The sequence below is a fragment of the Ischnura elegans genome, chromosome 6 (assembly GCF_921293095.1).
Source record: "Ischnura elegans chromosome 6, ioIscEleg1.1, whole genome shotgun sequence".
NCBI lineage: Eukaryota > Metazoa > Arthropoda > Insecta > Odonata > Coenagrionidae > Ischnura > Ischnura elegans.
The window spans coordinates 40471920-40485495 of record NC_060251.1 but is presented as its reverse complement, the minus strand read 5'-3'; the positions used below and the strand labels follow the sequence as shown (position 1 = coordinate 40485495).

Below are 13576 nucleotides of genomic sequence, written 5' to 3'. Positions count from 1 at the left end.
TCGATCGTGGCAATAGAGTCAGTCCTCCACTTCCGAACATTAGGATTACGAACTTTCAGAAATTGAAGCATCCCCGAATTTTCAAATTTGGCACCTTAGAGGTTGGCTGACGCAATGCGGTATGGCATATTGGAACTCAAGCAAAGCCTAAATAAAGTATCAAATAAACCGTTTTGAAGCCAGGAATTGTTCAGCATTTTGCCAACTCTTCCTTCCTGCGGGCAGCAAAACTTTTTTGTCTCCAGCCACTTTGCACGTCCAGCAAGATCAGTTTGTCACCATCATGAGTTAATGCAAAATTGCAATGTAGCAAAATGTGAACAAGATCTGGCAGTCGCACTTGAGGAACTTCACTTGTGAGGTTCGACAGTATCCTGCCAAGCAATGAGGGGAAACGGGTGAACTTACGTCATCATCGTCGTCGTCATCTTCCTCGTCATCATCCTCTTCCGCCTCGTCGTCATCATCGTCATCTCCATCCTCTTCCTCTTCATCCTCGTCGTCGTCATCGTCATACTCCTCCTCATCATCGTCGTCATCATCATCATCGTCGTCATCGTCATCCTCCTCGTCATCGTCATCATCATCATCATCGTCGTCGTCCTCATCTTCATCCTCATCGTCTTCATCCTCGTCTTCTTCCGCAGGTTCTTCCTCCTGAGAAAAGAAGATATATCAGCGTATCAATGAAAACCAAAATTGGAGAGGAGCTGCTGAATGGCTGACATGAAATTTAGAAGTGTACGCCCTAAACCATTTTATTAGAAATTTAAGTCTCCAAAACAGGATTTTCGGTTTGCTATACCCTTTTTCCCAACTTTTGGCAGCTAGACGGTAGAGAGGTAGAAGCCAACCAGAGGCGCTGCCCCCCCTTCCACCTCACCATTCTCTTCAATGTGGCTCACCAGAGTTGCCAGTCCATGGAAATAAATGTATGCGTGGAGGAACAAACAGCAATAACCAACAACAATTTGGCAACAATGTGAGCTGGAGAGCAATGTTCACTGCACGGAAGTCAGAGAGAGACAGAAGCTGGATAATCGGGAGTCTACGGCAATGTATAACTCACTTCCGACCACTGACATATTCATACAAATGTTTGTTCCTCCATGTCTACTTCGTGTTGTAAAATATGGGTACAAGGTACTAGCTGCATCTTAGTAAAATTGGTCATCTCAATATTTCCACTGGGTTTTATTTTGACCAGCTGCTTTTATTTGTTACAAACAACATTATCAAGTGCAGCAATGCGAAAGAAGACAGTGAAGGCGTGCGTGGTGCCCTCATCCACCCTGGAACCTTTCTCTCCCCCCCACCCTGATCCTCATCCGAGACCCTAAAAAAATGACCCTTTCTCCCACAACCTTTTACATCCCCACTTCTCGACATCCAAACCCCATCCTCCACCTTACCCCCTCCCTTCAAACATAAGTAAAATTGCACAATGCAATATTTCCACTGGGTTGATACGACGGGTTTCGTTGTAACAAACAACATTATCAAGTGCGTGCGTGTAACAACAAAATGCATCCTGTCAAAATAAAACCCAGTGGAAATATTGCAATGTCCAATTTTACTGATGTTAAGAACTTCCACCACATCATGCCTCACAGCATGCAAGATACTAGCTGCACAAAAGTAGAGCCTCGGATAACGGCCACAATCCGTTCCAGAAAGCTGGTCGTTATCCGAAATGTTCACTATCCGAAATAATTTTCCCCACAAGAAATAAAGGTAATAGGAATAATTGGTTCCTAGCTCCTATTGACTCGCTATTATATGAAAGTTAAAGGGTATATAGGTATTGTATTACTTGTAGACTTACTATTGTAGACATTGTATTACAGTAAAACCTCTATGTAGTGAACCTCTTTACATCATAAACCTCCATACATCATACCACCCTTATGGTCCCGTCAGATTTACATGTAAACTTCTTTGTAGTGAACCTTTTTATATCGTAAAACCTCCACTTATCACACCAAGGAGATACCCCCGAGACAGCCTAACTACCTTCGCAAATTGTACCGAGACAACTAGAGACCATTACATACATGGAATGAATTTTCAGCAATAAATGTTTCACCCTTACTTTTTTTTATACACCTTTAATATGCTATAATTTTCACGTTAATCATTAGTTGTGGCCATGTTTTCCATATGAGAGCATACCTAACAGTAAATAAGAAAAAAGGTATCCAAATATACTAATCATTTTAATTGACTGTTGAATTAAAAGAGATCACATCGTTTTCTCTCAAATCACAGTAAAAATCAAGCGATAGCGCTCGCTTTCTGTTATTAATAAAAATATGTTCACTAATGCAAGCATGTTTGTTTCAATACATAAATATAATGGTTTAAAAGACAAAAGTGCCTTTCATTTCCGAGGGATATGAAAAAATGGTGCCTGTCACTGAAACCTCTCTATAGTGAACCTCCATACATCAAATTGCCCAAATTTTGGTCCCCTCCATTACGATGTAAAGAGGTTTTACTGTACTTTGTATCCAATTGGGACTGCACAGCACCAAACTCAAACATGGCCGCTACACATCTGTTCGCTAACCGATATTTTATTCGCTATTCAAGGCAAATTTTTGGGAAATTTTTGGTTGTTATCCGAATTGTTCGTTATCAGAGGCATTCCATAACCAAGGTTTCACAGTACTTGGAAAATCAATAAATTGGACTTTTAAAAGGTTTCACGAATAGGAGGTTCTCAATCTTGGTCTCTCAATAATACAAAATGGGCGAGAAGATTGTAAATTGGTTTTGTAGAGTATAGTAGAAGTAGATAAATGAGATTTTACATTATTTTTTGTCCACATCACAGAATGAAAGATCTATGCAGAGGGTGCAGAGAGCAAATATCCATGAGAAACAGGCCCCAGGTGATACATTTGACTTCTCAACAATACAAAATGACATAATAAATGAAACGGCCAGTTACATAAAATTAAAAATATCATCTGAGTGAATCATAATCATAAAAAAAAAGAAACACATAAGACACAATTGTTCATGCCATAAGCAAACATTATGTGATTAAATTAGAGAGAGAAATATTAAACCAGAAAAATACTATGTACCTAATTGAGCTGCCTTTGACACAGGAAAACCAAGGAAAAAGAGTACATATATAAAATTATAGCTAAATCCATATTTGTAGGGATACACAATAAAATCTAACATATAGTAGGGCTAAACTGAAACTTAAATGTGTTAGCAATTTATGAAAATGGTTTTAATAATATGCACGTCATGAAAAACTTACCTTGACCACTTCCATTTTTTTTTCCTTTTCTTTCTTGAGTTTTGCTTTTGGAGATATGACAGGTTCTGGCTCCACCTGTAAGACGAAAAAAATCCTCTTCAAAAGACATTCTTCGCAATTTAAATTTACCTGCAATGCCTATAAATTTCATTCTAATGGATATTGTAACTGAAGCAGATTATTATTATATTATATAAGCAGATTGATCAGAAGCAGCACATAAGGAATATGAAACGAAGGGACGTCCATCCCACGCGACTTTCTCCTAATTATCAAGTCAACCCTGTTACTGCCATCGAAATATGTCAACTAATTAGAGATGGGTTGAATAGCTTTTTTCTCAAATTCGAATATCGAATACTGCATTAGTGAATAAGGATTTTTTCACCAATTTCAAATACAAAAGAAAATTAAAAATGCTGAACACTTTGCAAGTCATTCTACATATGGCTCCCAAATCCTGATGCAACTGTAACCCCCGATTATATAAAACTTTTGCGCATGAAGCACCACAGTGCTTTTGCTCTCTCTTATATGCGTATTGAAGGTCATATTATTAGTATTGCTTAACTGCATTCCTCAAGAACCTGATATTAAATATAAAATTGACAGTAACTTTAACATTAGACCATGTAAAATGCAAATTTGATCATGCAAAAGGGAGCCGGAAAAGGAACAGCCTTTGCGAGTGCATTTGAAGGTATACATACATTCTCATTCTTCCTCGTGTAGTCCTCGTGGAGTCATCAGGTTTCTAGGTATTGTAATGCTTACTCTCAATGATGAGGTATTGTAAAATATTATTAAAGAATTGAACCAACCAAATGTGCAAACCTTCATGTGAGACCCAACCATTGTCAACGGATTTAAATTGTATCACGGACGATCTGTGCTGTGTATTTGAAATTCGAATACAGGCGGTCCTCGACTTTCGTACACTCGACTTTCGTACAATTCGCACTTTCGTACATTCAAAATTGACACCTTTTACTCGACTTTCGTACGCTAAATTCGGACTTTCGGACGCTGGTCTGTAATTTTTTTAAAATTCCCGCTATGTTTATTGCGCATCCCAACATTCAATTGTTTCAAATTGCAGTATTGGCAGTATATGCGAACAATATGAACGTATATAATGAAGGGAATTGTTGGTAATTGACTCTGATCTAGGTGATTTATTTGGGAGAGAGACTGCCTGCTATAGGCTCCTTTATCAAGAGAAGAGGAAAGCCTTCATTGAAGATATTTTTCAAAAGAAGTTGACTAGACATCATCGAATAGCTTTCAATAAAACTAGTAAGACCTTCTTTCTAATTGTGTTTTTTCGTTTGAGTGCTGTTTAATTCATGTAAACCTTCAGCAACGATATTGCACGACATATCACCCGAATTCCGTTTGTCTTTTGTCTTTTTTGAATAACATGCGGAATATACGCGATCACGAATGTCACCTGCCAAACATCGAATTTTGGTGTAAAAATTAAAAGGTATCCAGAGTGCGGGTTCAACGAATACATTTTTTTTATGCTACTTGATATGTCCTTTTATTTATAGTGGACGTAATAAGTGGAATGTCAACTTAAACGCCAAGAGGAAGTTTCACTCGATAGCCAACGGAGTTCTTGTTTTTTAAACTTATATTTGCATTTTCTGCGTATTTTCGAAATAAATTATATGATTTGAGGAGTTTTATTAATATATTATTAAAATTAAGTCAATTGAAATGAATTCCGTGAAAAAAAAGGTTTTAGTACGTAAATTCCGCTCTTTTGGAACGTAACCCCTAATTAGTATGGAAGTCAATGGTTCGACTTTCGTACAATTCGACTTTCGTACAAGTTTTCGGGAACGCATTGTGTACGAAAGTCGGGGACCGCCTGTACATAATTGATAACTTTGTGTCATCGAATATCGAAAAGTGTAAAAAGCTCATTATTCGAGGAATAGGGTAGTTTCCTTCATCAAAGAAAACGAAAGGCATTGATTGCGATTCGTTACCCACCATTAGTATATTCATAATACACAAATTATTTGGTTTTTGAAATACCGGTTTAGACGAATGGCAAGGATCAAATTTTATCCTCATTTGAAAAAGGCCAGATTGGCGCCCATGCGATTCCACTCCACGTGACGTCACAGGGACCTAGTTTCTACACGAGAGGATAGGAGTTATACATCGTCTGAGGTTACCAATGCATGCATGAGGCATAGAGCTAAGGGAAACATTTCTTAATACAGTAGACTCTCGTTAATACGAACTACGTTGTTACGAAGTTCTCGTTATTACGAAGCAAACCGTTGGTCCCGTCGAAAAGGCCTATCCAAGCTATAGTAAAAGAAACGTTATTACGAAATTTTCGTTTTTACGAAAATACGAACCTAAGTCCCGGTCCCGGCGGTTACAATATGAACTTTACTACGAAGTTGCACGCTTAAGTCACGGCATTTAGGTGGATATTCACTACACTTAACTTTCAATAATTGTGCCACGTTTAAGTTATTCTCGTTTACTGTGCCTAAGAGCGTCAATTATGGTTCTTTATTCAGTTTACATGCAACATCATATAACTAGCTTCATTCCTGTGTAGTCAGGGTGCCCTACTCATAACCGTTCGTAAATAGGATGTACAGTCAGTCCTCTTCCTATGCACATTCGATTTACGAATTTTCAGGGATACGAGCATTCAAAATTTTCAAATTTCAAATTTGGCGCCTTTGGATTTGGCCGTTACTACGCGGTGTGGCGCTGGGAAACTCTCACTGTGATCATGATCTGAATAAGGAATCAATGAAAATGGTGTGAATTTAGGAACTGTTCAACGTTTCGCCCGTTCTTTGTCACCGCGGGGAGCTATTTTTTCGGCTCCGAATGCATCACAGGCCCCGCTAGATCAGTTCGCCACAAGCGTGAGTAAGCGCACATGTGTAATGCAGTGTTGCATCCCGCAGGATAACCTTACTCTGCGATAAATTACATACAGTCCGGCTGGCGAGGGTTGTCCGATTACGGCACAATAGGATGGGCGGATAATGCTGCGCCAGCACGGTATAAAGCCAATCGCTGTCCCCCAAACGCACCTCACACCCTCGCCTAGTCATACAACGTTGTCAAATGCATAAACGAACACCAAAATAAGCCTGATCCACCAAAATAAGCCCATTCTTCGAATCTCAAGAACAAATAATTCCTCAAGTTATTCCTCTATGTCCTTCACGTTCGTCGTCCCTTCCGGTTCTTTTCTTCATGGAACACTTTGTCAGCGTTTCCCTTTCTTACCTGGCCCCCTCACACCCTACCCAGACCTAGACCATTTTGTCTGTTTTTGGACAACTCTCGGTGGCCGGACTGTAATTTTATCAACCTAGGAACAAGGTCTTGGGACGCATCTAGTTTGAATACCGGAGTTCATGTATCGGGAAGATATCAACCCTCGATTGCGTCATGGCGCAGTCTTCTGTTGAAAAACTGAAACGAATTTTCCTGTTTATATATATTTCCGCGTAATTTAATCGCGTTTATAATACACTATTCCTTTCGACGATTCTTAAAAGAAACGTTCTTACGAACTTCGTTATTACGAACCTCCGATTTTTCGGTCCCGTGAACTTCGTAATAACGAGAGTCTACTGTAGTCACCTATTAAATTTGCGTATGGTCGGAAAGTTTTCTTGGTTTGGTAAGGTATTAATAAACCTTTTTTAAGCCAAGCGCTACCAGCCAGCTAGGTACTCAGCTACCCGCTAGCATCCTGCGTCCTATCAGCGCTCAGAGTCTCGATCAAGGTCACCTCACAAGGCGGGAGGGGGAACCAGAAATGTGTCGCACGGACTTTTCCCCATCATTCCTACTTACGCGTCGCGTTTTCGCGCGCTTGAAATTTTTCACTTTTCATTTAATCGCGAAAAATACGTATTGTCATTTAAAAATCTAATAGCGTGAAATACGTACTCCAGGAGTAATAATCTTTCGATTTAGGCAATAAAAAAATAATAGGAAACCACCCTATTCGGTGATTTGACTATTCGAACGTCTTATCCCTAGAATTACTAGAATATAGCTCTGAGATCACCTCAAAAAGTCAGGAATTGAAAAATATTTTCATCGACTTATGTAGTTACATCTAATGCACTATAATGGGTAAGTTACCAGTTTTTTTTAGGTTGACTCCATTGAAATTAAATGTGCAATCCACTAAAGCATGTACGGTAGACTCTCGTTAATACGAACAATATTATTATGAAGTTCTCATTATTACGAAGCAAATTGTTGGTCCCGACGAAAAGGCCAATCTAATCTAAAAGAAACGTTATTATGAAATTTTTGTTATTATGAATTTACGAACCACGGTCCCGGTCCCAGCAGATACCAAATGAACTTTATTATGAAGTTCCGCGAAAAAGCAACGGCATTTAGGTGGATAGACACTACACTACATTATCATCATTGATCTATGTTTAAGCTCTCTTCTTTCACTGCGCCCAAGAGCATCGATTATGGCTCTTTCTTCAGTAGGAGATACTTCAATATGTACGCAACATCATATACAATAAGCTTCATTCCTGTGGAATTATGGTGACCCACTCATCAACTCTCGTAAATTGGACGTATAGTTAGTCCTCTTCCTATGCATATTAGATTTACGAACTGTCAGAGATACGAACATTCGAAAAATTCAATTGAACCCGAAATTTCAAATTCGGCGCCTTCGGAGTTTGCCGATGCAACACAACGTGGCGTAGAGGAGCTCGCACTTAGGGCATAATCTGAACAAAGTATCATTTAATCCGGTGTGAAGTCAGGAACTGCTCAGCGTTTCGCTCATTCTTTCTATCCAGGGAGAGTGATTTTTTTTTGGCTCCAGCTATGTTGCAAGCTAGATCAGTTCATCATAATTGTGAGTTAACGCAAGATTGTGATGCAGTGTTGCATTATACAGGATAAACAATCTCCTCGATGCCTTGTATAAGTTTATTAACTTACAAGCAAGGCCTCCGAATGCATCTTCTTTGTATATTGAGGACTTGCGCATAATTTTATCACGTGTATTATAAACTTGACTCTGAAGATTATGAGAGCAGGAGATTTAAGAGACAAGAAATTTGACAAAGTATGTTTTTTTTTCTTTCAATGATTCCTAAGAGAAACGTTCATACGAACCTCTGGTTTTTCGGTCCCGTAAACTTCGTAATAACGACAGTCTACTGTATTAGATACAGTGAGTCCTCGTTTAACGTTGTTGATTCGTTCCTGAAAAACACGACGTTAAGCGAAACAACGTTAAACGATGCAGTGTTTCCCATAAGAAACAATGTAAAAAATTTAGATTGGTTCCTAACAATCGATTTCTTCGTAAAGAATCCAGAATTTCCCGGGTAAGAATCCAAGGAGGCCAATTATCGGAGCTGTAACTTTTAAGCAGACTTGTGACCAATAGGGAGACACCTGAACCTGGCCAAAATGAAAAAAATCTGACCCTCGGGAGCACGAGAATGAAGTGCAAGTCACATTTCGTGATGAGATGAATTCTTTAACCCGGCGGAAATCGCGAGAAACTCTCAGTACCGATTATTCACTTCAGCATGATAACGATTCATGCACAGCGCAAAGATAAAAGGTTGGGAATAAGGCATTATTAAATGAAATATACAAACTAAATTAAGAAAGTATTTTAATGGCGAAACATCGATATTTTCAGTAACAGAAGAAATTTTAATTGTAAAATCTCGACCCGAAAACCTAAAACTAGACCGATCTCTCCAACAGTTGCACCTTCGTCAATTCTTATAATAATATCAAGTTTTTGTTCTGCCGCCGTTTTTTCTTCACGTCTGAAGAACCACCAGGATAGCCACTCCTCTTCGTGGACATTTTTTTAGGTTGGAATCAGAAAAATATACGGATAATGGGTAAATGAGGCGATAATTATTCGCTCAGATGCATATTTAACATACGCTACCCACGCCAACCTTTTCTGTCGAACGAAAATTTTCAATCGCAATAATATAGTAATATTTAATATACATCAGATGCGCTTGCGTCCTATTCGCCATTCATTTTTTTTTCGTCGCGCATAATTTGAACAACGTTATCGCGAAGCAATAACGACGTTAAATGATGAAGGGTTTCAATTTTTGGACGACGTTATCGTGAAACAACGTTAAACGGGACGACGTTAAACGAGGACACACTGTACTAGCAGACAACCCGGTGCCCATATGTCCTGACGTCCAAGTGCAGAGGTTATAGGACATGACGTAACAAACGATAATGAGAAAACGATGCAAGGGGCACATCAGAAGTAACTGTAAGAAGCACTACGGGGTTCAGGAACATGAGATGCACGTACAGCCTAACTTTGGTTGCAATTCATATGGAAATGCATAGCAGCCAGACAAACAAACATCCTCTTATATACACTATATAGATTTAATTGATTTACAAATGGTGTCAATTATTTTTTTGTTTTAATTATACACCACTTATTTACATTCATAAATTAATTAATTTCTCATGCTTAATTAATAAACTAAATAAAAACATACCTTTGGTACCTTAGCTGCAACCACTGGAGGTTCTTGAGCTTTGATTGTGGGACTTGGTGCTGGTGAAGGTGGTGTTTTTAATGATTGAACTGCCCTACTGGGTGACGAAGGGTTACTTCTTTTAACTGTTGCAGTCGATGGGGTTGTAACAGCCGTAGTGGTAACAGCAGGGGTAGGAGTGGGGGTAGATGCTGGGGATGGCACACTGCTGACTGAAGTCACGGACGGGGCAGGAGATCCTTCGGGTTGAGTCGGTTGTGGGTTTGGAGTTCCCGGAGACGGGTTATTACCGCCATTGGGTGTTGGGGCAGCCGCAGGACCCCTTTGCCTTCGAAATCTTACAATAATACTTCTTGAGTCGAGGACTAGATTGTGTGTCGCTCGGAAAGCTTCAATGGCAGTCTCCACAGTGTTATACCTCACAAAAGCATACCTGGTTGAATATTTTAAAGAGATTAGAAATTTAGAAGATGTAAATGCATAGCCACTTAGACTATCAAACTACTGTATTTGACGGCAAATAAGACGCACCCTCATTTCAGTATGGCGAGCACAAGAAAAAGTCTATGCAAGTGCACAGCACTTAAACAACTTAAGTTCATTCTTTTTGCTTATTATATGATCTTATAAATGAAAGTGAGATATCGAATGAGCTTGATTGTATAATAACAATCTTGTTCTCTATGCATCCAGTTTGATATCTCGCTTCCAACTCCTTCGATATCGCAGAATCCAGCAAAACAATAGTAATATATAATATAATAAGTAAACAATAAATAACACCACATAAATGCAATGAGCTCAATAATAACAATGGCAACCACAGCATTCTTCTATTGAATAATACATATATGTATTAGGTAAATACATATTAGTAAGTACAATGGAGTCAGAGTTGAACATTAACCCATGGACGTCGAACCTCCACATATAAGATGAAGGTGATTATTTTGAGCTATTATTTTGGAAAAACGGTGTGCCTCATATGCCGTCAAATAAGTTCAAGCTTTTTCTGGAAGAACACCAGGCACTGCAGTACATGGTGGCTGAAATTTCGGCACATTAATCGAGGATCATCCGCAGGTAGGGCTGCTAGATGTCCAACATACCCAGGATGTGACCTACAGTGGAAATGCATTAACGCAAATATGGGCTATTGCGAGACCCCCACCAATACGAGAGAGCCAAACTGCCATCAATTGACCCTATGATTAGCAGGTTAAAAAATTTGTTTTTATGAGCCTCTTTTGGTGTTGGTACTCGCCATAGCAAGAGTTTCCATCGTCAGAAAACCTTCACCAATCTCTGTAATTACCGACAATCTGTTAAGGCCGTTTTACACAGGGCACGTACTTGCACAATCTGACATGTGCACGAAGGCACAGTCAAAATTGCATTGCGTAAAGCGGTGAAATGCTAGAACATATGCGAGAATGAATGGACGTGAGACGGCAAAATAGCCCGTTTTAATTTTGTTCATGCATTCGCGCAATTCCACGCCAAATAATTTAGAAATAAATGCAGTTCTAACCTGCACAATTCCGTGCCCTGTGTAAAACAGCCTATAGATTTGAAGTTAACAAGGAGTTCTTTGTCTCAAATCCATGAGGTAAACTGCCATTCCATAAATATGTAGTTCCCATTGGTGAAAATATTGTGGCATTAAGATTCGTGAATACTTTTATCTTTTTTTGTTCCTCCGGTGGCAGAAAGCAGTTGACAGTATACATGCATGTCCATGAGTGGCGTGAATGGAGAGAATTTGAAGGTATACACCAATACCAAAAGGGCCTCATATAAACGAATTTTTTCACATGCAAATCATAGGGTCAATTGAAGGTGCACCTGCTATCTCCCGTAATGGTGGGGGTCTCGCAATAGCCAGTACTCGCTTTAACACGGTTCCACTGTATATAACAATGTGTAACATGGTGAGGAATAACCACCATTTGACTTCCATAGCAAATAAATGATAACTCTAGATTTTTTGTAATGCACTCTGGTATTTCATGGCTTTCCTTGTTTCATTTCAAGACATATTCATGTCTTTAGGCCTAATAATAGAAAATTTCATGCATTTTCATATTTCCTGACATGTTTTCAAACTAGTAAATATCATGAATGTCCAATATAAAAAAATAGAATCCAAAAAATTCAAATCTGGACCAAAACTTGGTTAGTGTCCTGTATTATAATGGATGGCAAACAGACCGATTAAATATTAACCTAATTTTTGAATATCGCATTTGAAAATGATATCACTAGAGTAATCTACAGAGGAAAAATAATTACCTTGTGAATTTCATCCTTTGTGCAAACCCAATATCTATTCTGGAAGCAGTAGGAAACTTTTCCTTCACCGTTTGAATGTTGACATTGGAAGGTAGATTGCCTATGTATAACCTGAAAAAAATGTGACACCATAAAAAGATGAGAATCATCCCCGCTTCTGTATCAACCAGAAAATGGCAAACCAAGAAAATTCCACAATAGCAAAATGAAAAAGAAAATATAATCACAGAATTCAACTTGAATACTTTTCTACAGGAGAATTGAACTCCATATTATGCCCATACAGTAAAAAAGAGATTTGTATGCAGGGGAAGAAGAGGTTTTTATCTCCATATCAGCTCACAGGAAAAATATTAAGTACATAGTACCAATTTAAATTTAAATTCTTTCATGTGATTGACTTAGGTCCCAACATTACACAGAAGTAGTGGAACAAGCTTAAGTGGACTATGTAGAAAGAAGATATACTAAAATGTACAAAACAAAAAAAGTCGAACACATGTGGTGTTTATCACAGATATCATTATCAATACACACCTATATTTTGCTTGGAAAGTAGAAAAATATATAAGTAGTACAATAAGATATGAAAAAAAGGTGAAACACATTCACAATAGTAGTAGTGAAATATGATCAGAACTTAAGTGATTGATACCAAAACTAATTTTATATATGTATCACCAGAGATAAAAGTGGATCAGTTTTATATGTAATTATGCAGCAGAAATCACACCATTGAAGTTATTCAGTGTGAAAAATTTACATATTTTGCCCAAGATTTAATATTAGTAATAAAATAATTGAATGTGTGTCATTCAAAGTAGCAAGCACTTAATATTAGCAACATATGTTAGGTAAAAATGGCAAATTAAATAATGTCATTATGTCAAAAATACTAAAAATTATGTCATTACGTGTAAGGGTCAATGGCTTCAGGGGCAAGATTATCCTCTTCTTTAGTGATTTTCTTCTCCACCTTCAGGGTTCCAGCACCAAACTGAATATCCTGGAGATCTTTAATAACATCATCTGGACTAATATCATCAGCTAATTGAACGAAGCAGAACCTAAATGTTTCAACAGTAAGAAAATAACGTTAAATACTTACTATTAGGATGTGATCAAGGAAACAATTCTAAGAGGTTACTTTCTGCAATTATAGGTGTTTTACTTTTACAGTTAGGGAGTTGTACCCAGTATCCATCATCAACGGAGAAGTTCAAATTCAGAGCAGTAAAAAGAAAGAAAAACATCAAATGAAGAACAAAGGTGGGGTTGATGCTGGTTGAAGACACATGTCAGAGTGCAAAATGTGTCCAAACAGGGACCCAAACACAGTGCTTCCTGGTATTGCATGCATTCAGATTTATTTTCATTTCAGCACCAAAATTAGTTATCTGTTTGAAGCATGACAAATTCATGACTAGACTTGGAAAAGATAAGAAAGTTGCCCAGGAACAGTCTC

The 13576-nt window shown here is 38.2% G+C and overlaps 1 protein-coding gene across 3 annotated transcripts in view; it reads right to left on the bottom strand.

Annotated features, from left to right (window-relative positions):
• LOC124160524 (putative mediator of RNA polymerase II transcription subunit 15) overlaps positions 1-13576 on the bottom strand; it is a 40361-nt gene that overhangs the window by 2183 nt on the left and 24602 nt on the right. For all 3 annotated transcript variants that reach the window (XM_046536384.1, XM_046536386.1, XM_046536387.1), the window contains 5 exons: positions 13026-13178; positions 12112-12222; positions 9820-10252; positions 3278-3352; positions 409-657 (listed from right to left, as the gene is read on the bottom strand). In XM_046536384.1, the coding sequence (XP_046392340.1) occupies positions 409-657; positions 3278-3352; positions 9820-10252; positions 12112-12222; positions 13026-13178 (1021 nt within the window). The remainder of the gene's footprint in view (positions 1-408; positions 658-3277; positions 3353-9819; positions 10253-12111; positions 12223-13025; positions 13179-13576) is intronic.